General features: G+C 40.5%; 1 protein-coding gene across 1 annotated transcript in view; it reads right to left on the reverse strand.

Annotated features, from left to right (window-relative positions):
- Positions 1-397: 397 nt before the first annotated feature.
- The window catches only part of LOC146625223 (receptor activity-modifying protein 3), a 35,916-nt gene continuing 8,446 nt past the window's right edge, over positions 398-27,867 (reverse strand). The window contains exons 2-4 of the mRNA XM_085361975.1: positions 13,413-13,442; positions 12,979-13,138; positions 398-2,134 (exon numbers count right to left, since the gene is read on the reverse strand). Coding sequence (XP_085218101.1) covers positions 1,879-2,134; positions 12,979-13,138; positions 13,413-13,442 — 446 coding nt within the window. The 3' untranslated portion in view covers positions 398-1,878. The remainder of the gene's footprint in view (positions 2,135-12,978; positions 13,139-13,412; positions 13,443-27,867) is intronic.

Here is a 27,867-nt window from a genome sequence, read left to right on the forward strand (position 1 = left end):
GGAGAAAATGTATGTGGACCATGGGATCATTGACAGTGAGAGCGTGTGAAGGTAAAGGGATAAAGATTGTTAAAACAGTCAATTAAAAGAAACATTTAGAGGCAAACTAAAGAGGGAAGATTTAGTCGTGAGGCTGAGGCTTCTTAGAAATCGACTTAAATGTTTGCACTGGGTTTTGCTGTGTTAAAATCATTAATTATGCCTACACTTTGCACATCATATATTTAGGAAATAAAGACTTCAAAGACGGGCTTTTTTAGCAGTCAATAAACCGAAAGCAACATAAGTTCACCTGTTCCATCACAAATGTTTTTTAAAAAGATCACACAATAAATGATGAACCAGTTTTTTCAAGAGAAATTTGAAATTTAATGAAGGGAAGTTCTTGTTTCCACAGACAACAGCTTCAGTGAGACACAGTGTGTAGGTGCTGGCAAAGAGATGCCACTTTAAAGACAAATAAAACAAGCAGCGTTTTGCTCGGTTTGACTCGAGGCTGGTGAGGACTGTCCAAAAATAGGCAGATGAAGCAGGTACATTAAATTAAACCCCTATCGAAAAGAATTCAGTTCGACGCATCGGGGTGTATGTTCACCAGAGTTGAGCAACGATGGAGAGGAGATGCACATACAGTAGAGAGCACAGGCAGAGAGCATGACTATACAATAAGAGGTCTCAGCGTCAGTCCATAGCTTGAGAACCCCTGTTTGTGAATAACAGCTGTATTTTAGTCAACAGTATCTGATAAGTTACACTGTTTTAAAACAGTCTTTTGGGGCTCAGCTACACACACAAGAAATTCAAGTCCCACAGTGTCGCCTTCTCTTTGGGCAGTGTATCCTTTCCAGTGGTTAAAGTCCATTCAGATAGTCATCAACAAGCATAAACTTTGTATCTCTTGAAATGACAGTCTGGCCTTTTTCCTTTTTACCTCTTCCAACAAATCACACAGTATCATGTTAATATATTTAACAGCAATGTCCTTGGGGAGTCGTACATCCCACCAGTTCAGAGGTCAATCACTGACTTTGATGCTTGTTGAGTGCTTTGGCCTTCAAAAGTGATACAGTGCTGTAACAAGATCAAAAGTCTGTATCCATGAGGTTTAAGAATGCATCCAAGATTTGGTCATTTTTCCGCTGGTCAAATTACCCCATGACAAATAAACAAACAAAATCCTCTGCATCTCAGAGGAACAGTTCAACCTTTTTGGGAAATGCTTATTTACGTTCTTGTCAAGAATCAGATGTGTTGTCTTAGAATAAAAAAGTTACAGCCATCTACTGGTTAGCTTAGCATAAATACAGGAAACACTCCACACGGATCCGCACAAGAACTCTACGTACAAGGCCATGCATCACTCACTACCTCACACACTTCCTTAATCCAGGCAAACTCCAGTGTCAAAGTTGTGGTTTTATTAGGTTTAACTGAATGATATGGTGTTATGTATTAATCACTGGATTTTGTTTTCATCCATGTTTGAGCTACACTAAGGTAACCAGCATCCACCTGTACTCACCACGCAGACATGAGAGCGGTATTATCGTTCTCTGGAAGAAAGCAATAAAACGCATCCCCTTCAGCTTCTACTCGATATGGACACATTCAACATTGAACAGTTGAATAATAGACGATCCAAAATGTGGGGAAAGTACATATAATATACAAAAATATTAAAGAAAACACTACTTTGCTCTACCATTGGTTCCTTCATTTCTACAACAAGTTGAGGTGGTTTGCAGTGCCACTTACAGGATAATTTGGCCAACAGAAACAGTCCTCTGTGCGCTCCTGCGTTGTGTACAGTATTTACTTAGTGAAGAGACTGGGACGTTAAATTCAGTCCATTACTCCCATCTCTTCCATAGTCGTGACCTAAGCCAGGATGTCACTCCGCTTGCTGCACCAGACCACCAGGCCAATCATGGCCAAGGTGAGGAAAACGGGGATGAGGATGAGGATGGTGAGGGTGTCGTCCGGGGGATCCAACCACACCGGCTGGTCTATGGTGCAGTTGGAAAAAAAGTGCTTGTGTATGTGGATGATGTAGCGCTCCACCAGCGGATTGGGCCAGTAGCAGTCGACGATCTGGGACTTTGTCTCTGTGCAGAGGGTGAAGAGGTGGTACTCACTGAGGAGAAAGACAGGAGAAGGAAATGTAAAAGAGGAGGAGAAAGTCATGACTCTTAGTTATAAGCATGAAAATATTAAAATACATAACACAGATGGCCTCCCTCCTTCCTATCATAGCTCAGAAGTACATTACTTATTCTACTGCTGTTACTCTTAGGAGCGCACCGGCATTTAAACCCTTCTGTGGTTTAGCTAGTAATAACCTTAGCATCAGCAATTTGGTATGTAATCCATCATAGTGATTGGGTACACGCTGCTTTTTCTGGCCCACTACCTTCTCTATTTCACCAGGAGCTTTTTAAAAACTCAGAGCTCTGCTTTGACGAATACTTTGAGCCATTTCTAATCCCTCGTTCTCCGTCCTGCATTCTCTATCAAAGAGGTCCAGCTTCTTTTCTCATGACACACTGAGAGCTGCTCCTATCCTCAGCAGGTGAACATTAAACCGAGCGACAGTATTCCCACGCTCCCTGCTGATCCGAAACTGATTTGTCATGTTTCGATGATGTGGATCTGACACTCTATGTTATTAAAACTTACAGACTGGCTGGTAAAAAAGACTGTGCAATGGTTCATGAACCAAGCACTATTGTTGCAGTCGCTTCTCAAAATACTATACTAGCAACTGTGAGCTGTCATGTCATTAGCTACAGCAGTACTGCGAACAGTTTCATATTTTTGCTTCCTAATTGATGTCACTTTTATAATTATTTTCCAAAAAACTTTGTTCTGTCGTTTTGGCACCACTTCTGCTTTGTTCAGATTTATTTTTAAACTGTATAATGCATTAATTATGGCATCTTATGCAATATTAGCGTGGGACTTATATAGCCTGGGGAATCATTTGAAATAACTGCACAGGTCATCAGCGATCCTAATGACGAAACTGCACTGCCAGTTACCCACTATATTAAGCTCGTGCTTAATTGTGGTTTTAATATAGAATCAGAATCTTGATGATTTGAGGACAAGTTTTTGTTTTTCATCTGATTTTCTGAGGCCACCAAAGTGAATATATACTCTACATTGCATGTATGTTTAAAGTTGCGAGGCAGCTGAGCTTTCTTTTTCTTGATGTGCAGTCTTGTGAAAAACTCATCGCAGCCATGACAAAGTAGTTTGTAGAGCCACCTTTAGCAGAAAGAAAATGAAGTAAGAGTTCTCCACCGTGCTGACAGTCGGTATGAGGTGTTTGTGCTAATGTGTCTTCAGCTTGGTGTTCACCGACTGTGATGTTGGGCATTATAGTCAAACATCTCCACTTTGGTTTTGTCTGTCCAAAGAACATTCTTCCAGAAGTCTTGTAGTTTGTTCAAATACAGCTTTGCAAACCTAAGCTGTGCTGCCATGGTCTCTTTAGAGGGACTCCTGGCACCCTTTACAAATAAGCCATACTTTGTTCAGTCTTTTTCTGGTTGTGCTGTCATGAACTTTAACATTTAATATGCAGAGGACTGCAGTCTGAATTGTAGCTCTTGGGTTTTTTGCAATATCTCTGAACATTGCACAGTCTGACCTTTGGGTGAATTTGTTGAAACACTCAGTCCTGGGAAGATTGCACCATTGCCAAAACATCTGCTCTCATAGAGGTGCTCACACTTGCTAATGATCACCGAATCAAGTGTATTTGATTAGCACCGACTGGCTGCTGCTTACCCTCATAGTTCCTGTGGAATCATGTAGTCACGTAGTGTCCAATGAATGCTTAGTAGTGCATGTGCGTGTGTGAGTGCGAGTGCATGTGATTTGAGAACATTGAAAGTCCACTGACAAAAACCGAAACACATGAACATTAGTGCTGACAGTAAATCTCTGAAATACAAGGTAACATCAGCAACATTATGTCAAACTGCTACACAGATTTACCAGCCTGCCACAGGACAACAGCCAAGAGCAGGAACAAGGGCTCATTAATGTGCTATCTAACATTTAGACCGCTTCACCCTGCTGCCCTGTTTATAGCACATATAAGTTCGGTTCTGACGTCAAGCTGCAGCCATTGTTTTCTGAATGCCCTTTGCTTAAGTGCCACAAATCAAATAAGCCCTGCTGCCTGTGTGTTTACACTGTGTATAGATGCATATAGTGCGCTGCAAGCAGGGCAAGAAGGCACCACATGTCAGATAAGACGAGTGCCCTGTCAAATCTGAACTCAGCAGCAGTATATTATTGGAGGGCCATAAGCTCATATGTTATGTTTGAAAGTTACTAACTCTTTAGAAATATCTGCAGATGCAGTTATTGTGATTAGATTGATTGTGGTAAGATACTGGGAGTCATTAAGGCTTACGAAACTGATGCTTTTAAAATAAAATGTGTTTTACGCCACTGGCAGAAGAACCTGAGAACGTGATGGCAGAGAAAAGGCTTTGATGATTGGAGAAAACACAAAGGCAGAGAGTACAAGAGCTATTAGACAGAAGTGATCAAAATGCAGACTGAAACCGTAGGGAACAGCAGACTTTTGAAACTGTTCCCAGATGTAACGCACAGCAACATGTTTTTAAACTCTCATCCACATGGGATCATCGGTTACGAGGGTAGAAAAAAATAGTTTGATCTGATTCACAGCTGATGTCCCAATGATTGCATAACCATGGAGATGACTACACACAAATGTGAATACACAATATAACCAAACACACTCACGTGTGACGATACAGATAGTTGTATACCCACATGACAGTTTTGAGACTGCAGACAGATACTGAAAATTGCTGGTAGTTGGTACCAGTTGGAGTATTTTAATGCCGAGACATAAAGCTTCACTAACTGTGTTATTCTAATTCTTTCCCTGAGATATTGTTAAGCCCCGAGAAAAATCCAGGCCCATAAATCAATTTGAACGTTTAGCTCTGAAAGGCAATAGCTTGTAATTTGTTAAATAGTAAGGAGACTCCACATATTCACATTTCTAAATGGTGTTACAGGGTTTTTTAATATATTTAATAGTGTGTATTATTACACTCAAGACAAGGAAAGTGGGGGAAAATAGCTTCCAGTAAGTTTTAAACCATTGTAAGTTTTAAGATTTCCTGCTAACTACTTCCTCTTACTTTTTAAAACATCAGGTAGTCTCCCCAAAGCTACACAGGCTGCCAGTTGTTTGACAAAATAAAAGGTATCTCTTACATAATAATGCAATAATTATTGTAGCTTCTAAATGTCCAAAGTGAGCAAGAAGTGCGGCAGAGTACCTGCAAACTCTTCAATAAACATAGTTTGAGTCACACAGCTTTCCAGTTACTGGGCTTATACAGTTGCTTAGATTTCTGTCACACTTACATGTTTCAGATCATCAAATACATTTTAATATTAGTCAAAGAAAACCTGAGTAAATAGAAAAAAGCAATCCAAAAGCACCTGTCCCTGTGTGATCAACGGTGTGTGATTTTTTTGGGAAAGGTGAGTTCAACTGTCACGCAGGCCTGATTACTGTCAGACCTGCTGAATCAAGAAATCACTTGAAAATAACCTGTGTGACAAACTGAAGCAGGCTAAAAGCTCTTCAAAACTAAAAAAAAATCTCACAAGACATCCAAAGAAACAGCTGGGAAACAAAGTCTATCAGTCTGGAAAAGGTTACAAAGCCAATTTTAAGGTTTTGGGACTTTAGTGAGCCACAGTGAGAGAAATTATCCACCAATGGAGAATACCCGGAACGATGGTGAACCTACTAACCTAATAAAATTACTTCAACTCATCCAGGAGGGCACAAAAAACCCAGAACAACATCGAAAGAACTGCAAGCCTCACTTTCCTCAGAGTCAGAATTATACAACAGTAAGGAAGAGACTGGGCACAAATGGCATCAAGGAGAAAAAACACTGCTCACCAAAAAGAACCCAAACGCTCGTCTCACATTTGAAAAAAACATCTTGATGATTCCTCAAGATGTTGGGGGAAATATTGTGTGGACTGATGAGACTTAAGTTCAACTTTTTGGAAGTTTTGACTCCAGTTAAATCTGGAGTAAAACTAAAAGCATTTCAGAAAAGGAACATCATAATAACAGTCGAACACGGTGGCAGTAGCGTGATGGTCTGAGGCTTCTGTGCTGCTTCAGGACCTGGTTGACTTACTGTAATTGATGGAACCGTGAATTCTGCTCTCTGCCTGAAGGAGAATGTCCGACTATTAGTTTGTGCCATGAAGCTCAAGCACACTTGGCTTATGCAGCAGGATAATGATAAAAAACACACCAGCAAGTTATCAAAGGACTCTAATTAACAGATTTCAATCAACTATAAAATAATAAAGTCCACCTCAGAGTGATTAAAAAAAACAAATCAACCAGGCTTTAGAGTGGTCCAGTGAAAGTCTGTACTTAAATCAAACTGAGATACTTTGACATCACCTTAAAGAGGCTGTTCAGTGTGGCTAAATTAAAATAAATCTCCAGTGAAGATTTGGCCAAAATTCCTCCACAGTGATGTGAAAGATTCAGGTGTTTTGACACAGCATCATGTAGGTTTGGGTAGTTTTTTGTTGTGTTTTTTCCTTAAATGAAATCATCATTTAAAAACAGCGCCTTGCATTTACTCAGGTTATCTATGACGGACAGTAAAAGTTATTTGATTATCTGAAACATTTAAATGTGACAAACATGAACAAAAGTAAGAAATTGTTTTTTTGTACTTTTTACCTCGCTGCACTTCACACACATATTTGGAGCATAAGAAAACTTAAAATATTGCCGTTAACTATTTGTGTAATAACTTTTTTTTCTTCCAAAGACTGGGATTTTATAATGAGGCATTTCCTTTTTCCAAAGAAAACCCCTAATATGAATTCTTTATTCCTCTGGCTCCATGAAGGATGACTCCTCTGATTAACAATAGCTCACCAGACAAAGAAAGTTGACCTTCACCATTTATATGGTCAAATACATGTAATATATGGAAAGGACATCTTTAGGAAATTAATGTTTGATTTTTTTTTCCAGAGCCATTTTGATAATATGAAAGGTCTTATTATAACCTTCTGGCCAATGTCTTGAAGAATACTTTTCTATCAAACCAAGAGGTAGTTGAAGCATTTACTTTCAATAGAGTTAATAATACACAGCTACAACGACCGCAATTAAAACTTAATCAAGAACCTATTTTGTTATTTATGCACTGCGAAGGATCCAAAGACTGTTATTAAAGACAGGTGACTGATCCATACTTGGACATTGTGTTGTGCAAACATCTAATGCAATGCTGTTTCAACATTTGTAAAAAAAAAAATTACATTTTTACTGCTGAGTGGTGAATAGTTGTAGTTCTTTGGTGATTTCACAAGAGTGACAAGGTAGCTATTAAATTAAGCAAGAACTTAAAGTCTCAGTGAAACGACAGGCTTGTTCATTTTCTTCATTCAGATGTTTTTAAATCAGGAGAAAAGAGGGGGGAAAGGCAAATCATAGAAATATGACAGTTACATTATTCATGTTTGAACGAAAAGAAGTGTAATCCACCACCTACACATAAAAACACCCTTTTCAGCTTAACAAGGTGCAGGAAAGGCTGTTGCTCTTTGTCCACGCTGCCTTACCACAGAGAGGTGGAGATGAGCTACTACTACCTCCACCCCCACCAAAACCTTAATAAAGAGTCAACAAAGAGCTGCCTTTGAAGTGCACAGCTGACACTTTTCCACCTGTCAAATTCATGGCAGATGTTAGAAAATGTGTTTTGTTTCTGTCTTAACACAACTTGACATTTGACTTAGACTTACATTTTGCAACTTGAGAGCTTCTTTGGTCAAAGGGGAGAAACGATGTAACAATATTTAAACAGCTTCACCTTTTCATGGACTTCAAATGAGTTTAACCGTTCCCAGTCCTCTCTCTTCACTCTCCAGAAGGCTCACAGCTGTTGGTATCAGTGGTGTGTTATGACAATATAACCCACTTAGAATAAGGTTTCCTCATCTAAACGGTCTATCGCTTATCATTAGTAGCAGCCCGGAAAAAAAGAAAACCTCTGATGACTTTAGAGCAGCATCTGTTCCACACAAAGACCAAACACAACGGTGAATTCATTATTAGAGGTCCAGACCATCACCGCTGTTCCTGTGTGCACAACATTAAGTCTTACAGTACGGATTCTCCCGGAGCCGTAAACTGCTCGGGGCAGAAAATTAATATGTTATTAGAAGTAAATGATTGAAGTGCATAAATGCACGCACAGTACACACAGCCTCTCAGTGGTCTATCCATGCCCTTCTCTGTGACCTGACAAGCTTGTACTGTCTCATTTCAAACAATAACAGTTGTGCTGGCTGAGTGAGTGGCCAGCAGCAATCACTGCAGAGAGGCACGGCTCATTTGTCAAATGGAGGAAGCTCTGCAGGGGTCACCGCTTGTTTAAACATGAGCCCGCTCGCTCTCCGAGCTTGATCCCTCTCACCACTTTCTGGCTCCGCTCGTGTCGTCCCTCTCTCCCTCTCTCGCTTTCTCTCTCATTCTTATCGCCTACTTCCAGGCTCCAAAGTACACTGCTGCTGAGAAAGTCATTTTATCCTTCACTGTTATGTAAATGAACTGCCGTACACAAATGAATCGTCTCGTAAAATATGGACTCACACAGGAAAAGATTATGGAAAGGCAAAATAAGGCAAAGTGGTTTCATCTCTCTATCACTCTTATATGTCAGACATCACTGGCAGATCAGATTTAGAATTAAAGTGACTTCGACTCTTAAAAAAATCAATTTCTACATCCTTCAGTTTAAGTGAGCACGACTGGAACAGCAACGGGTGAGCAAAATAAGAAGAAACCAGACATTACGCCACCCATCCTGCACTTCAGATTTAAAATAGCACTTGAAAGGATCTGCTAAAAAAACACTATTTAAGCTTTTTTTATTCAGAGACAACTTCCCTGATCAAAACACACAAGCTAATTATAGCCTTTAAATAATGAATTTGGCTCGTTTCCAGCCCGTGTCGTATTGTGTCTGGTTTACAGTCAGGAGTTTTCATTGTGAAACCGGTCAGAGGGTTTTGACACTGAGCCAGGGGAGCTGTTAGCTTGACTCACCATTATAACTTTAATTTAATGGATTTAGATGCAAATGATTATTTTGATTCATCCATTTCCTGCCATTTATGTGGGTTCGGGGTCGGGGGTCGGCAGCCTAAGCAGAGACCCCTAGACTCCCTATTCCCAGCCACTTTCTCCAGCTCATCCAGGGAGACACCAAATCAAGCAGCTTTGTTGTCCTGGGTATGCACTAGGACTCCTGCCAGTACGACATGGTAGAAACATCTTATCTAGGAGCCATCCTGGACAGATGCCCGAAGCACCTCAGCTGGCTCTTCATTGTGTGGAGGAGTAGCAGCATGAATGATCAAGCTCCTCCCCATGTCTCTAAGGACGAGCCCATCACAGGAATCTAATTTCAGCTGCTTGTATCCACAGTCTCCTTCTTTTGGTCACCACCCACAGCTTGTGACTGTGAGTGAGGGTAGGGTGTAGATCAACCTTCTCTTCACAACAACAGACACAACATGCACATTACTGCAGAGGCTTTACTATTCCTATTATCTCCCTTATTCACTCACTTGTAAACAAAACCTCGAGATACTTAAACTCCTCTACCTGGTGCAGCAACTCATTCCCAACACCAAGTGAGCAACAAACCACCTCATTGTAAAAAAGAAGAGAACAGATCCTCAACGCCTCAGCTGCACCTAGAAATTCTGTCCATAAAAGTTGAACAAAATGACAAAGGGCAGCCTGATAGAGTCCAACACCCATCAAAAAATAGTGACTGAGAGTTATAGCTGGGATTTCAAACCAAGTTCTTGCTACAGTTTAAAAAGAACTAGATCATCTGCAACACACAAAACAGAACTGGTCCAGTGTTTGGGTCTCCCTGAAGTTACAACACACTCTACATATTATCTTCTAGAACCACCACCCAAGTCTACCAGTCCAGAGGCACCACCCACAACTTCTGTAAGATGGTGCGACCAAGTCAGCCCCACGACATCCAGAGCCTTAAGAAACTCAGGAAGAGTCTCATAAACCCCCGGGGTTCGTTCAGGAGTTGTTTAACTGGGCCTAGACTCTGTTTTCTCTACAGAGGCTGTATCAGTGGGAATGAGGAGATCATTGAAGTCACCGCCTGGCTATGTCCTCAGGTTATGTCAGCAGCACTCTATCCCCACTGTGAGCAAATTATTAATTTAAAATGTTTCTCTTGTTAAACCAGTAAATCCACAGTTTCTAAGTTCTAAATAAAATGAAATTAAATACAGCGTTGGTTTGTTGGTTTTGGTTCTTTAGCTACTAATGACCACATTTGTATTAAGAACATCAGCAGTAATGTTTTGTCAGTCTGTTAACTGGTGCTGAGCAGTTCATGAGAGCCGCAGTAGTGAAGCTGAACAATAATGTGAAGGAAATCCAAAAGAAAAAGCCAAAACTGTCTGACTGAGGGACTGAAGAATCCAGTTATAAGTCTTTGTGGGAGGCTTCTTTCACAACTGTCTACAAGCTACTTGTACAGCCAATTTGAATTTAAGTTAAGTTGCTTTTTAAATTAATTTCTATGTCCAATCTTCAACATGAAAAAAGAAAAAGTCTTCAACGGAGCACAATTTGACAAAGCCATCCTGATTTGTTAATCAGGACTCTGCAGCCAACAGCACAAATATATTTTGCTTCAGGAAAATCACCATGAAGCTCTGACAAGTCTTCCAAGAAAAACAGAGAGAAAACGATTTAAAATGGAAAACACAGGATATGACCAGTTGGTGAAGGTGGTGGCCCTCATTCCCAGAAATCTTGCCTCATATCAGTGACTCAGACCATTATTTAGACTCCGGTGTGTGTGTGTTATTATGCAAGATACCGCTCTTATAGCTGACTCCTGCGCCTTCAGCCTCTGCAGTTGTTGTAAAGGGAGGGGGGCAAAGACTGCAAGAGGTCAAAGGTCAGAGAAAGGAATGAGATGGAAAAGCTGGATAAAGACAGATGCAGACGGGTGGTCAGGACTTTTTCTTTTTTTTTTAAAAAACACCAAAAAAAAAACCCAGCTCCAGCTTTGGAGGCATGCCTCCAACGGCTCTCCAACCCACAGACATTCAACCAGCTGCAGAAGGCCGAGATGGATTACAGTCTATCTGTCTGAGTGTTTTGGGGTTTTTTTTGGAAATTGGCATCAATGCACAGCTAACAGCTCACCAACTGAAATTACAAGTATACAGCACTCTGACAGGAAGAGAACAATAGTGGAGAAAAAGAGGAATGATAAAGATAAAAGCTTTAAAATGTGGGTGGCTTTTTGGTGTCCAGATGTATTTTATCATTAGCAGCTGCTTTGTGCAAAATGACAAATATCCTCTGGCATACCTTGTAAAAGCAGCTTCCAGTGCGCTTTCCGGAGAGCACATGTGCTATTTTGTCATTGTCAAATTAAGGTTGCGCTAATGTAAGGCGACACTTTCATTTACTCCAAAGATGTGCGTCCGTAGCAGAGAGTGTCCACTATTCTCAAGATCACCACTTCGTTTTAGGCGAGCGGGAAGAATTTATGACCTCAGTCTTTAAAAAGAGGAAATCTTTCCTCTGTTAAGAGAAATGATAATTAACAAACAAATCTATAATAAAAAGCACAAATTTATAGAGAGGCAATCAATTATATAAGAGGCAGGCAAACAGGTGCAGGGCTGAATCTCCTTGGGAACATATGGGAGGAGAACAAGTGCTTAGGATGAGCCATTTGGGGATTCTACAAAAACAGATCCAGCTGCGATAAATTCCTTAACCTGCGATTAAAACTGAACTTGTGTGTGTCAAACACACACAAATACTGTGTGTGTCAAAATTAATGCCTGAGATACTTGATGCACATAAGTGCACGACTATGCAGAATGCTGAAGAAATACTGGCAGACATTAAACGTGCACAGATACCCAGCATTACCACCATCAACTCACTGATTACAGGTTGATTGATATAGTTTGACACAAATATTGCAGCTCCCTCTCACTTGCTTGCAGGTCTTCAAGCAAAAGGGTCCATAATTCCTTCTTTTATATCCTCCAGTCTTTGCAGGCTCTGATCGTTTTTTTCCTGTAACCACACTAAACTGTAGGTCATTACTAGCTGGACGGATGCTGCACAGACGTTTCTTTACCACAGCGATGACGGCTGCAGCCCGTCTAATTTATGTTACATAAATAAAACAACAGTAGAGCTTTTTAGATCCCTTGCAGATGGTTTTTGATGTACTTTATACACTTGTGACCCTTTACTTTTTTCTTTGCTTGTTTCTACAATTTAATGGCAGTTTTGTATTAAATCAGCTTAACATCATCCAATGCTCTTCGCACAGCATATACACAACTTTGTTTTCGTTGCCAGCCTCAGATTTTATTCCCGCTAGGCTTATCAGTAGTTTCCCTTTTTCGACAGGAGTCCTTCATTGTGTCACAGCATAGGCATGTTTTTAATGGCCAGCAGGGGGCGACTTGTGCTACTGGAAAAATAAAAGAAGTCGAGCTGTAAAGAAATCTACGAGAAAATAATGCTTCTGCTCACTTGATTTATGACTTCAGTAAACATTTTCCTGATGAGTTTGGGTTTTGTGATTAAATAAAACATTATGATCTTTTTTATAAATTCTGACCCCTTACTGTGTGGTCCAACTGTAAGTATAAAGTTTCTATATTTGAAGACTTTAAATGTGTTAAAGTTAATTTATTTAGTCTTAATCTACTTTTATAAAGAATAAAATTGGGGCTACAGATATCTCTGTTCCATTTGTTTGTTGCTCTCACTGTGAACTGACTTCGCCTGCAACCTGCTAACAGCCTATCAGCGTCAGTCTTCAAATGCGGTGGTACCTGATGAAGTGTGTGAGGTTACACCAGTTCTGTGGATCTATGTGAGTCATGTCCTCCTTGAATCCCTCTCCACAGACCTCCACCTCCCACTGCAGACGGGACTCGTTGCAGACTTTCCTCACCCGCGGGGGAGTGGGCTCTGTGCTGAAACTGTCGGAAGCTGAGAGGAAAGACAGCAGAAGACAAAAGTCCTGTTTTGTGTGCGTGACTTTGGAAAAACTGAACAATAACTGAGATGAAGCATGGTAAAGATGGACGCTCATGCTTGTTTGGTTTGTGTTCATGTATCGTTTATGAGCTGTCTCATGTTCTGTCATCAGCTGAACCATCACATTCAATATGTCTCATTTGAACTGTTTTTGCTGACCCAACTGTTACTGTCCTTCTTACTGATGCATGAATAGATGCTCGGATAAATGGATGGATATTCTCACCTGACAGTCCTCTCATCATCCCGACATTGACTGTAAAGAAAACCAAACAAGAACACGATTAGAATAAATTCATTTCTACACTCTCCCTGTTGTTTCTTAACTATGACCTTTGACCTTCCCCGCTTGTTATTCCATCTTCCGCGTATGGTCACATATGTCATTGTTTTTGCTACAGAGCATGTGACCCATGTCTGGACTCTATAAGGTCATCATAGCGCTTGTTAATATTCAGCGAAAGTGAACTGTGGCGCTTTTTAAGTACACAAAGGTGAATTACATTTTTACCGTTGAGCACTCTTTTTTCTTTTTCTTTTTTACTTTATTTCTTGAACGTTTTTGAGCACTTTTGAACCAGTGTCTTAACAGTTATCAGTCTCACCTTTTCAAAGTTTTGAAGGAAACATATTGAATGTCAGGACCAACTTATTTGAAGACGTTGTTGTACGAAGGGCTTGACTTTAACATCACACTCCTATAAGTGGCTATGTCCAAGGCAGAGGTCAGAGGTCAGCAGCTTTTACTATGAATAGAATTATTTTTAACCAAAGTTCTGTATTCATATATGAGGTATATCGCACCATCGGCCCCTCTGGCCATCACCAGTAGGTGGTAGGTGAAGTGTCTTGCCCAAGGAGCTGGGGATCAAACCGGCAACCTTTCGGTTACGAGATGAGCTTCCCAACCCTTGGACCAAGGTCGCCCGTTACAATAACAGTAACAGTAACATTACAATAACACAATGTTTTCTTGCATTTATGGTAAAAAGTAAGAAAACTTCTCTTAGTTGCTTAGGCGATCGATGTCACACAAGAAATCCGCCGGATTTCACACAAGACTGATGTAAGTCTCTCAGTTCATGTTTCCTCACAGTCTTGGGAGTCTTTTGTGTGTTGCACAAATATTTTAATCACTATGCTACGGAGGTGCTAGGATGACAGGCAGAGAAACAGGGGAATTAAATCTAATATGATGTGTAAGCCCGCTCTGAAACATGGTGGCTGTAAAGCTGTGCAGGTCGTTGTGAGTAGCTGTACTTGTGCAAATGACTCATATTAAACTGAGCACATTTTAGTATTACATAGAAGTTCAGGCCTGTAAACACAGAGATATCTCGCTGTTCTTGGAACATCTTTCCACATTTACTGCACATCAAGCATAACAGTAAGCCAGCAGTGTCGGCAGTGAAAGCAAACAAATCTTCACACGTGCTCTTATTTTCTTAATTCTCCTCCACAATTTATTGTTTTCATATTTGTGCTTCAATGACTTTTCCTTAATTAAAGAAACCTATTATCATTTTCTAATATTTACCTAATGATCTTATACTCAACACACGTGGATATTATTTCGCTTTATTAGCAATGTTCCCTCTATCTTGGCATTTCCTTTAAAATCTATTTCATGTTTCACTTTGGTTTTCTTTTTGGTGTTCTTCATATTTATTGTTTCTCAGTCTTTCAGTGAATTTCCAGAAGTCTGAAAGACAAAAGACAAAAGACAAAAATAAGCAGAGACAAATGCAAACTAACATCTGAAGCCAGGTATCTCAGTGACACCCTGCAGTACAATAGTGCACAAGGGATAAACTTCTATTTCCCTTCCTTCTTTTTTTCATCCTGTGACTTTCCGATTCAGAATCCTGCACAGGGCTGCCCATTTTTACTCCAGCAGCATGAGGAATGACCAAAGCTAAACATGCTGCTGCGCAGGAAGGCACAGCTCCCTTTGAAGTCTCCTGCTTACAAAGCAGTGGATCAGTTTAAGAGACACCCCGGAGGGAAAAGATTGTTACCAAGTTAGCATGCTAAATATAGAAACTGCTATGTTTGAGCATGTAAGGATATTCAGATTTGTGGGATTGTCAGGGTTTTTTTTCCTAGTGTGTGTGTTCTTTTTAAATACTGTGGTTAGTACCTGTAAATGGATACAGCTGCAGGGTCCAGTTAGCAGAATATTTAATGAAAATGTTTCTGCAGGTAGTTCTGAGCACACAGCAGTGTTTTATGGCAAATTCTCACGTTACCGACACCTACAGGTTAAAGTTGAGCTGCACTGTGATGACACTTTTATGGCCGTATGAGGTGCACCCAACAGCAAGACTGGATTTTTTTTAAACTGACTTATCAGTGCAGATTCGTTAGAGTAATACTTTTTTCTTTTCTTTTTTTATAATCCATCAAAAATTGTTTAACATGTATGACCTTCACTGCCAGGGTAATATTTTTCTTAACATTCTTCTCTGCTCCACTCCAGAGATTTCCCCAAAAACCTTGAAAAGGTTTCAACACAAATGTTCAAAAAACAAAACTCTGCCTCCTTTGGTGATGTTTCATTAACATAATAAGAGTAAAAGATGCAATAAAGACATTCAAGTCAAGATTTGTGTGTGTGTGTGTGTGTGTGTGTGTGTGTGTGTGTGTGTGTGTGTGTGTGTGTTGGGGGGGGAGCTCTATATCGTAACAGCTCACTGGACTGTCACTCCCAGATTTCTCAGACTGGATCCAAAGACAGTCACAGACTCTGGCCAACAATCCCCCAGCTAATGCCGGTCAAGTCCATCACTGTTATAAGAAAATCAGAGAAGTGTGAAGTTGCAAATAGAGACAGAAAATCATTTTTCATCATCCTCCAAGCCATCAGCTCACCAAGCAACTCCTTTATGTCTACAGATCAATACATCAAATCAAATAATATGTACAGAGCACAATAAAAAACTCTTTGAAACTTCCCCTCTCTGATTTCAAAGCTTGGCTTTCAGCCCTCATGTTCCCACAGGTCTCCTCTTGCATTTCATTATTCCCACCATGCCGGCATATCCTAAAAATAACATTCTCTGTATAACACTCAACATAAATACATAGAGTACATAATCTGCTGTGCAGCAAACTCAATCCCTCGTAACACATATGAGCTCTGTGTTCGATTCACACTTAAAACCACTCGGAAAGTTACATTTTCCAAAATGCACAATAACATACACGTTATTGTGAAGCCTCAACCCGCTGAACTCAAACTTAATCAAGTTGCTTGGTGAATAAATCCAACCAGCGAGAGACAATGAAAGTGAAAACCAAGCAAAAACAGAACAAATAAGCGAAGACACAGAGCTCCAACACGGGGAGCGGAACTGCAAACAAACTGACTTACTCCTCCACTAACCCTCCGATCCCCATATCCAATATCGACAATTACCCCATATTGTCACGGCTGCTGCTTCGAAGCCTGCCGTGCCTGCAGTGTGACAGAAGGGTAGTATTTGATTCTCTGGGATGAGAACACTTTGGAAACCAGTGCACTTCTGCATTAATCAATCTGCTTCAAATCCTCATACCTGAAGTGGATGGAAATTACTGGCAGAAGCCATGTAAATGGAAACAATGAGTATGTTTTGGTATACCACTGCTAATTTTACTCGCTTATTAATTGAGTAATAATCTGTAATATTGTAAATCTGTGCAGTTTTACTCATTTGACTAGTCTGGTTTTTAATATAATGCCTCAAGCCACCTAAAGGAACTTTACTGTGCTGTAAGATAAAGACCCCACAATATAAAAGTGAAAATGAGACAGAAACCTGGCTCAGGGAGGGGCAGCCATGTGAGCTGCTGGGGATGAGGTGAAAGAGAAGGAAAAAAAGGAGACAGGACCAAATACACACTACAGGAGGCATCTGCTTCATTTAAGACTGCTTCAGTAGCTGGTATCAGTTTACACACATGCAGGTGTTCTTCTCATTTCCATAATATCATTTGTACATGCCGCTGTCAAATAAGCCAAAGGGAAGTCCAGAATAACTTCTGAGTTATTAAGGAATTCAAGCTGGATGGAGGATCTGACGAACCTGCAGCCAACAAGCTAACAGCAGGTCTCCCTCCAGTAAGCGCTCAGGGTAACAGCAGGAGAAGGTCTGAGAGTAAATCCCCTGTATCAGCTTTATGAACTGGAAACACAAGAGAATTGGCATCATGACTACATGTGTGCATGAGAGATTTGGATGTTATGTAATGATTCGTGATTATGAATTATAGCAGCTTAGTGAATTTCTCGTCCTGGCATTTGACAGATAAACAAACTCAGTATTAGATTTAAAAGGCAGATGAAATACTGCCAGAGTGGCTTTGAACAACCCCCCCCAAGATTTTTATTACTTGTTTGGGAACAACTTATTTGCAGCAAAACAGACCACAGAGCAACATTAGCTGCATTTGGAGCCAGCTCATGAGTTTTAAAAAGTTCCTATCACATTTTGGGAAATAGGAATCAAGACTGCTTGTCATGAATCGCTGTGCGGCAGGCAGGAGAAGGACCCAGGATGCAGACTCACAGACACGGGGATAAACTTAAAGAACACAGTTTTAATGCTGGCACGGCAGAATACAGGAAATACAGAACTAACTGGGAAAAAGTAAACTAACATTCGCAGGAAGGCACAGGAAGATCCACACAACATGAGGGACGACGTCACGCTGAACAGAGGGAGACGCAGACAGAAATACACAGAGGGTTAACGAGGAAAGTGGGAACACACGGGGAACACAGGTGACACTGATAATCATAACGAGACAGGGCGGGGTGAACTGAACATGACATGTACGGGCGTGAGAGTCACAAAGTAAACAGGAAGTGCACAGAGGTTCAGACAGGAGGAGAGAGAGCACGGGGAAAACACAGACATAACGGGCTGGGAAAACATGGAATAAAACATAAGGAGAGACGAGGGCTCACAGATACACAGAGGGGCACACAGGGGGTAAAAGCCATGAAGGGAAAACACTTAGGGAACAACACAACAGGGCAACTCAGAAAACATGGCCTAAGCAAGGAACAAAATACAAACATACAAGAAAACTAAGAACACTGGGCCAACATGGCCCAGGACCATGACACTGCTGTCAGCTTTTTAGTTTAAGTAGAGCATAAACTAATAAGCTTCTTCTCATCTAAACCTAATATTTCTTCTTTTAGCAGCTTAATGCCCCATTTTATTCACCTGCTTGATGCGGGGCAGGCAGGTTGATGAGAGCGTTTTTAGTGAACACAATTAGCTAACAGATGCTAAACTGAGCTGTAAAGCAGTGACTCATTTTACCGCTAATTATCTAAGCCAACAACAGTGAATTTTTAAAGTTTGAATCCAGATGACTCTGTGGAGCAGTTGGGCACATGTGTAGAAAAGTGCAGACTTTGAAAAACAAATTGGAAGTGAAGCATACCAACGGGTTCTTCTCCACTTCTGCAAAGGGGATGAATAGAAGCAATGCAAAATACAAAATACTGTACTGGCTGTGAGATGTAGAGCGTGTGAAGTGTACACATGCCGAGATGAATTTCTTTTATGTGCAGACTTACTAAAGATTACTCTGACTCTGTAACTGTGTGAAACTGAAGGAGCTGAGCTGTGAACCTCGTATGTCTGACAGCCTGTGTTCATCATACATGCAAATGGAACATTTGAGCAGAAATCTATTTATCATTAATTCTTTTATTCACAGCCTCTCATTACAGACAATCGAATCGTTAAATGTCTCATCAGTCACACATGCAATGATAGTAATGCATTCATTCACTCAACCAGCCGCTTGCCTGTTTTCACCCCATTCATCAACCCTTCAGGTTGCACTTCACAGAGGTTCACCGGGGCTACGACTGCTGCTGATGAGAGCCAGCTTGTCAGGACAAGTGGCACACACACACTTGTATGCTAATGAGGCCTTTCCTGGTTGCTGTGGATGGAGCTGGTCAAACATCAGACACAGATCATCACAATATAATCAAATCAATGCGGTTATGAACAAAGTCAAAGAATCACAGAGTATAAAGCATTTGTCACAGTTGCAACTAAAATAGGCAGTTACATCCTTAAAGGTACAGTAAGTCATTTTAAAGTTTCACTTCTACATCTTCCTACAAACTGATGCATTCTCATAAACTTCGAATGCGTGCATTAAAAATACATAGGAGCAGGCGCCAGCTTGTGGATGCTGTATTCCCAAAGCCGCCATCTTGAATACAGAGCCCGAGGTGGACATCGCTGTTCTGTCTAATTGTGTTTTATCTATGTATCTAGTGTACGGCCACACGTGTAGTGTCTTTATAAATCATGTTTTCATTTAAAGATCAAAATATGACCATTTAACATTTATTCACGTATATTTTCATCATCTCTTTCTTATTATGGCTTTCTCCTCCTCCTCTTCATCTGCCCCTTCCTTCAACACTGCTGTTGTTCCTCCCTGATTTCCACCTCATCCTCTTCCTCCTCTTTTATCTCAAGCTTCATCTCCTGAACTGAAATCACAGCTTCACTGACTCGCAAGCTCGTATCGAACCCCTTTCACAAAGTTTTACAGCCTCCTCCAGAGTAAATAGATGTGCACACACATTGAGAGAGATGTAAACAACAGTGGACCAGAAGTCTACATTCACCACCGAACGGCAGCCACAGTTGTTTGTCCTATAGCGGCCACCATAGATAAGATTATTCAGAAAACAGAATTCATTTGATTGCAACCTATTGACATCTACTGCTAAGATTTTACACACTGTGCCTTTAAAATCAATGAACACGTGAAGTGATAGATTATTTTTTTTCACCTATTAACTTGGGGAAGCAAAGCAGACGTACATTAGTGGTATTCTTCCAGGATAAACTGTTTACTAAGTGCAATACAGCTACAGAGCCATCTGACAGCATTGTCTGCAGAGCACCTCGGCTAAACTGCTAAATGCTATCAAGCTAACAGTAAACCATGTGGAAAGCAACAAATTCATTCAACATTCAAGTAGTATACCTTCGTAGTATACCATCTTTGAGTGTTTCAACAGATTCAGCAACTCACACAATTCACTTCACCTGAATATTTTTTACATTTGCTCCTCACCTCATTTGCTTCATGTTTCTATTACCGTGACATGAATATGCTTTAAGCAATTAGCTTCATATCAGCAATTAATATCGGTCATGCATTTCTGTTGTTCACTACTTGAAAATAAATCTCTCCCCTCACTCATTACAGTGAGTCACTTCTTCACCTCTGGCATGTCTCTTCAAAGTCTTGGCCACGGTAGGCCTCAGACCCAGTTAGCTTCCAGCCAATCCACCCCAGCAGGTCACTGCATGCTTTATTCTTACTGGCTACAGTCAAGAGATGCTTTTAAGTCACAAGTGGACTAACAAACTAATGTGAAAATAAAGGAGTGGACACAGTTTCATTTACTGCCCCTTTAATTTGGAAATGCAGCAAAGCTGTTATTTATAGCTAATAATAACCAACTAGCTGAAAAGACACAGGCACCAAACATAAATGTAATAAAACTGGGATAATTAAGTCTGAGCATGTTCCAAAGGAATTAGCCATAAGGCAGAATATTCATTAAATTCTCCGCATGTGGGGGTTTAAATTAGCAAAATGCTAACAGGGTGCAATTATTAGCTTTCCTTTCTTTAACTTAATGTTATAAGCAATGATCATTAAATACTTGTTTTGCCATCACAGTTTCAACTGCTTTTTATCCTTTTTTTTTACCTCCTGCTCTCAAACCAAAAGGCAACTACATAAAAACAGCATTAAGAGAGTAAATTATGCAGGCAAAGCTGAGTTATTTTGAAGTGTGAGAGTAATAAATGGAAGTGTTAGCAGGTGGTGGTTGACAGCTGAGCATTGGTTGGCTCTGTCTGTGCTGTCATCTACTATCTGTTAGATTAGATAAATATAGGTGAGAAGAAATAGAAGATGAAATAAAGTAGATGAGCTGCCAAAACTGTCCAGAAAGATTTAAACCATAGCCGGAAGTGATAGGGATTAAATAAAAATCAGTCTTATTTTAGTTCCTCCTCATCATTATCACTGGGACAGAAAGGTAATGAGTTTTTTTTAAGAGATAATTAGGTTAATTTCACGACATGACAAAAAACCTTCTGTTAGTTTGAACACAGGGAAAGATTATATAATGCATCCTAAACAGGAAATTAGGGAAACCTTGTCTGACTCTGTATCTATGCCTGCAGCTATATTGTGTCCTGTTTTTTGTTTTGTTTTTTTTGTTTTTTTTATCTCATCAGAGAAATTTAAAAGGGAAACAAATCAAGTGTCCTCTTTGTCATGCTCTCTATCTACTGCAAGATGCCTCGCCTTTCTTTCCATGCAGCAGATAAATGGTTCGAGATGCTGAGGTTTGTAAAGATAGATGTAGAGGAAGAGGGAAAAGACAGGACAAAGGGTGACTAAGAGCGATGAAAAGACAAGTGAAATGCGCCCTGGCCAACCAACGATGGGGATTTGTGCACAATTAACTTGGGGTAAACAAGATTGGACAGGAGTGTGCCGGTTTAGGTCAGTGGGATGAGCAGACAACTATATGCCGAATGACTGAGAGCAACCGGCCCGGGTTGGAGTTTGACTCCCAGTCCTTTGCTGCATGTCTTCCTTCACTTTTCTGTCAGTTTTCACTGTACCTGTCCAAAAGAGAAGAAGCCCCAAAATCTTTTTTTAAAATAAGATTGGACAGAAGCACACAGCTGGAAGCATACTTGAAAGATTATATATGTATATGCTAATTATAATGGGCCTACAATAGAACCCTGAGGTACGCCCTTGAACAATAAACTAGATGTATTGATTTGCTGGCTAATCAATTCCCAACCTCCCTGGTTTAAACCAACCCAGCAAAAGATTTCAGACAAATTCACACCCGAACTCGTACAGTATTAAGTTGTTCAATTTAAAAGCTGCTTCTGGTGCTGAGTGCTGTAAAAACACAGTGAAAACCCGTTCAGTGTTTCTGTGGAAAAAAAACACTAAAGGCAGATGAGGTGAACCAAGTAAAATTTGCGTGTCTGAATAATTTTGAGTCTTATTCTTATCTGCAAACACCATTTAGTATGCATGACTGAATGATGTTTGCACCCTCTCTACTCTTTGAAGAGACTTTGAAGATCTCTCACTTTTTGGCTTTTCAAGGCATGCCGCCCCCCTGTGTTCACCAGCTGCAGGAAAAACAACTAATGCAAGCTAGATCAATGAGCACATAACACTCAGAAGGAAAATGTCTGTTTAGTTTGCTGTGACTTCTAAGGAAGAAGCAAGAGGTTAGTGGATTTTTTTTTTAATTTTAAGATCAGAGATCTGTGAAAACAGTTATTTTCTGATTTTTCTTTAAATTATAATCAGTGTAGAAACAAATTTGGCAAAATCAAAAGTTAGTTGGGGTTGGGGGAGGGGGTAAAGCAGTAGTCCAACAGATGGTCCAAAATTAAAGCCACCTGTTTTTGGGAAATACTTCTTCCCTGTTTGGTCTTCCTTCTGTGCTAAGATCCAGGAGAGCAGCTCCTCAAACTGTCACGGCTGCCGAGGCGAGCCGTGTGGATATAGAAGGAGGACCCAAGATGCAGGCAGTGGATGAGATACCGGTGGTTTTATTTACAGAGGTGTAGTGGCAAACAAACAGTGGGGCATAACAAACAACTAAAGACACCTAAACTGGGAGAACTAAAATAACAGACCTGGGAGCATATGACAACGGATGATGAATAGCAGAGAGACGCAGACGAGGAACAGGACTCCGTGGAACACAGGGGAACACAGGGTAACAGACTGACACAGAGTTACACAGACTGACACAGAGGAACACAGACGAACCGGCAACAGGCAGGAGAACACACAGGGCTTAAATACACACACCAGTAATCAGGGGATGAGAGACAGGAGGGCAACACAGCTGGGAGGAATCTGGGCTGACGGGACAGGGGAAACGTAAACTGATCACACTCACATACGACGCGGACCTTCACAATAAAACAGGAAACTCAGATACATGGAACCAGACAAGACATTGAACTAACCAGACAGATTCACAAACAGATGGGGTGACACCATAGACAGAGACAGACTCAAAGGCAGACCAAATATAACACACAGAACTCAAACAATAATAATCATCATCATCATAAACTAGAAAATGATAACTAAAAGCGCTGGGTCACCGACCCAGGACCATGACACAAACAGTGACTGAGGTTATCGTGCCAAGGTCACCAAGACAGCTGTGGAGGTGATAGCTTTTCCTTCACTTAAATAGAAAGCTTTTTAACTACAGCAGAAGCAATCTTAAAGTGAAGGCCAGAAATGGAGCTGAGATTTGAGCAAACACTGAGGAAATGGATGGAACGGGGATTTCTGTCAAATGCTTTAAGTAACATTTGCTCCCATTATTGTTGAATGAATTCTGAGACCTTTGGATCCTTCCTATAGTCAAACAAAACTTGGGGAACAAACAGATTGAGATGATTAGTAGCCTCAAATGCAGTGCTAGCACAAGTGTTTGTGCCAAGAGGATGTTGCTACTTATCTCCAACCCTCTTTCCTGATTTAGTTTATTTTCTCTTTGACTCAGAAGGTTACCCACACATTGGTTGTTTCCCTTTGGTTTCCAGAAAGCTTCCCCCAACTACTGGCAGCGCTTTTTGACTGTGATAAAAAAATTTTAAGATACTAAAGCCAATGTGCCAGAAGTACTTCTCCTTCTTCCTGAAATTAATGCTGACCTGTTCTCAGAGCAGAAACCAGAATTTGTAATCCATTAACACTGATTTCCCTAGCCCTTTCCAGCAGTAATAACTGTGACACACAGACAGACACGCTGTCAATCATTCTTATTATCGCTGGAGCTGTGTGACCTTCTAACAGGCAGCTGGAGTGCAGTGGCAATTGTGGGGTACTGATCCAACAAAAAGGCAATGGGAGGATGTTGTTGTAATAGAAAGGCTGACCTGTTTGGGTCATATGAAGTCACACCACAAAAAACTCCAAAAGAAAAGCTGTCCTGGTGAGTTTCTTTTGGCGCTCCATTGTGTGATCTGTGAGACAGTAAATCCTGTATCGATTTTGCTCAGTGCGTGCTGTGTCTGAGAAACTGGCCTTTTATAGCAGACACAGAGAGTTTATGCTCCCTACACTGTTTTTTTCATATTTCATTAATAAGTTCAGAGTACATATTTACTTGAAGTGAAAGTGCGGATTCAATTCTGTGCCAAGGTCCTTTTTTATTTGTCACTCACTCATTATACACTGCAGATTTTTCAATATTTCATTGTTAGCCTCCAAAATGCATTTTACTCTCGCCGCTGGAAATTTCACAGACGGCGTTCTGCACCGGTGGTGACCTTCGCACTAAAAGTTGACCTCGACTGGCTGATATTTTAAGTATTTCCACATTCATTTTCTGTTTAAAATTGTCCCATATGAAAACAGGGGACTGTTTTCAAACAGGTTTATTCAAGGATTTCTAATTAATTGCCTCAAGGCAACGGTCGTAGTGATTTGGTGTTATATAAATAATAAAATTGATAAAACTGAAAAAGCTGAAGCTGCTGGCCAAACATCCATAGAGTTGACAGTGATAATTGTCTGTTGGTCTGTTAATATGACATTATACACAGTTTGAGCCACATGACCTGTTTGAGCTCTAAACGTTGTAATTACATGTTCTCTTAAAGGGAACTCAGAGGTTGCCAGTATAAACTCCTAACTCAAAAAATCAGCAGATGAGACTACCTGCCATATGTCTCTTACCTTTTTCCGCTTTATGCTTCCGCTCTTCCTCGTTAATTAATAACTTGAGCAATAACTTTGTTGCAGCTAGTTTGAAAATTCTTGTTTGCAATTATGAACTCATATCCATCAAATATTGGTCGCCATATTTGGAGACATCGCTCAAAGCACAACGTGGCATCTGTCAATGACAGGAGGGTTCCTGCTAAAGTAAAATAAATCTGGATTTCTCAGCAGTCAACCATTGAAGCCAGCTGCTGCTGCTGCTGCTGTTGCAGAAGGCTCAGAATTGATGAAAAGCTTCAGATGTTTATTGCAGATCTGAAAATGCCCTGGCAGACACACATGTGACTTTTTTATGGATTCAGCTTTCTTTGGAAAGCCTTTTCTTTCCCAGTCAAAGGAAATCATTTTACACCGAGAAGTGAAATTGCAAAAAATGGTGATCAGTTTCTATTCTCACTCGGCCCCCATTGGAACAAGCCTTAGGGATTTATAGTGAGGCACAGCCAGAATGACAGACTGCTGAGTGATTATTATGCACCTACCAGCTGAAGTGCCAGGTGAGGCAAACAGAAATTAATTCAGTGACTCTGTCAAGGAGACTAAACAATAGAGATGTTGGCAGAAAAAACCACTGGGGAGTTTGAAAAGGAACAAATGAGGTAAATTTGAAGGGAGGTGATTGTTCAAATGTTGGCACCATTTCTTTCTGGATCCCAAACTGGTTTTTCATGGCTAAAATTAAACAAGAGCAAAGATTAGAAAGTAATACTGTTAGAGCCCGACCCATTTGGCTGATTTTATCGGCCAATAGCAGCTTTGCTGGTTCGGCATTTATAACAGACGTTAAATGAAAATTTAAAAATCAAAGAAGAGAATGACTGTAAAAACAAAAATATGTAAAAACACCTTTTACCACCAGAGTGCACTGAGCAACCTGTTGGAAACACATATTTGGCACAAACAGGATAACCAGCTGATCCGAGCAGATTCTGGCGAAGCGCAAACCAGTGAATAAAAACATTATAAATGTTGAGAAAATCTGTTTATGTTTATTGTATATGACAAAAACGAAAATATTGGTCAATATCTTGTAATATTAGATTTTTAAATCAACAAATATGGATATCAGTCTTAAAAATCACCTCTCTATAACTGCTTCTTCACTTCAGTACAGATTAAACCCAGGGGGGGTTTCCACTCTCCTAACGGGTCTGAACTGTGTGGAGCAGGGAAATTATTTTACTGCTATTGTTAAATAATCATCATTATTACCATTGCATTAATAATATAATCTGGAGTTTATATTGCATTCAGGGGTTGAACAGTGTGTGTCTTTCAGAAAGGCTAAAAGTAACAGGACAGGAAACAGGCTTGGAGAGTTTTGCAGAAGTGAAAGTTATTTTGAGCAGCAGGCTAAGACGAGGCTTTAACAATGTAACAGATAGCTTTAAGAAGGCCTTAAGATGTTATGCATACAGTTATTATGTTGACCTTGTATTTCAGGTGCAGTTATGACTATTTTATACACAATGCATATCTGTGCTTATTAAAGAGTTGGAGCTCGGTCAATTAATTGGGGGTTGGAAGCTTTGTTCGGCGCGATGTCCGGACAATCTATTGTGCAAGTGACTTGGAGCCATAGAAGGAATTGCAATACATGCTTACAAAACACTTATATATCAGGTCATTTCATATTAAGGTTTAAGTAGAGGTTCTTGGTTAAAACATTTATTTAGTAGAAGACATACATATAGTCTCAGTGAGCCTCTGGTCTGGTAAAAGGTCAGAAGTGCAACAGGTGAATTGAGAAAGAGCATGTGGGGTCAACACACACACACACATGAGTTAGACTTATTTAGAGGAGAGATTAGTCATGTCTCGGCAAGAAAGAGGAACAATTCACTTTAAGACAAGAACGGAAAGTACCAGCCATGAAAATAGAAGATGATCTTCTGGGTTAAAAGTCATTGTGGTGTTGATCTGATCTATGTATAAAATGTATCTGTGACGCATGAAGGGGCGTCAGTAAATCAAACCCTGATGCTATAAAATATCTGTTTATGCTTTGATTAAGTCGGAGATCACTTGCTGTCGGCGTACAGAGTGTTCTTCCCACACGTGTGTATTCATTAAAATCATTGTTTGACCAAGACCTTCTGGACCAAGGGTGGTTTGTACTCTCCCTCCTCAATTGTGAACCTTAACAACTGTTTCCCCTAACTGATGGAAACTGATGGAGTTATGGAAACTCCCATCCAAATATCCATCCATCATTTTTTTAACTTTCCGAAACTGACCCGTGATTCCCACCCACTTCAAGCCATGCCTGGACAGCACTACATGGGTGAGAAAACAAGCTAAAATGCTTCCACTCCTGGTGAGACTGTTTACAGAAGGTATAAATAATTGGTCTGACAACACAAGCTGTTTCTCTGCTCCCACCATAACCCCGTCTAGGCTTGAGAAGGAGTGTCCAGGCTGTTTCTATCAAGAGTGGAGTCTTCCCTCTGAGGGGATCTGAGGGTCAAGCAGGAGGGAGAGGAAGACGAGACTGGAGAATGAGACAGATGTGCAAGACACAGAGGAACTCTGGGTACTTGGCAAACAAAAGCAGGAAGATGAGGAGGAGAAGAGGGGGACTACTGGATGGCCAGGACGGAGACAGACAGAAATAAAATACCAGTGATGGAGAAGGGAGAAACCATGACAAGGGATTTTCCACAGATAAATGCTCTTCTTACCCTTCCCATTATACTGTTTGTATAAATGTAGGGCACCAGCAGTTGAGGTGGTGGAGCAGCATGTTGTGGGTGAATGTGAGACACTGCAATGGGCTTCTGGGGTAACGGCTCTATATAAATGCAGTCCATTTACCATGTGGAGAGGAAAATTACAGCCAG

This window comes from Diplotaxodon limnothrissa, linkage group LG9, assembly GCF_057381915.1.
Source record: "Diplotaxodon limnothrissa isolate DT_005_m linkage group LG9, D_limnothrissa_male_GT1.1, whole genome shotgun sequence".
Classification (NCBI taxonomy): Eukaryota; Metazoa; Chordata; class Actinopteri; order Cichliformes; family Cichlidae; genus Diplotaxodon; species Diplotaxodon limnothrissa.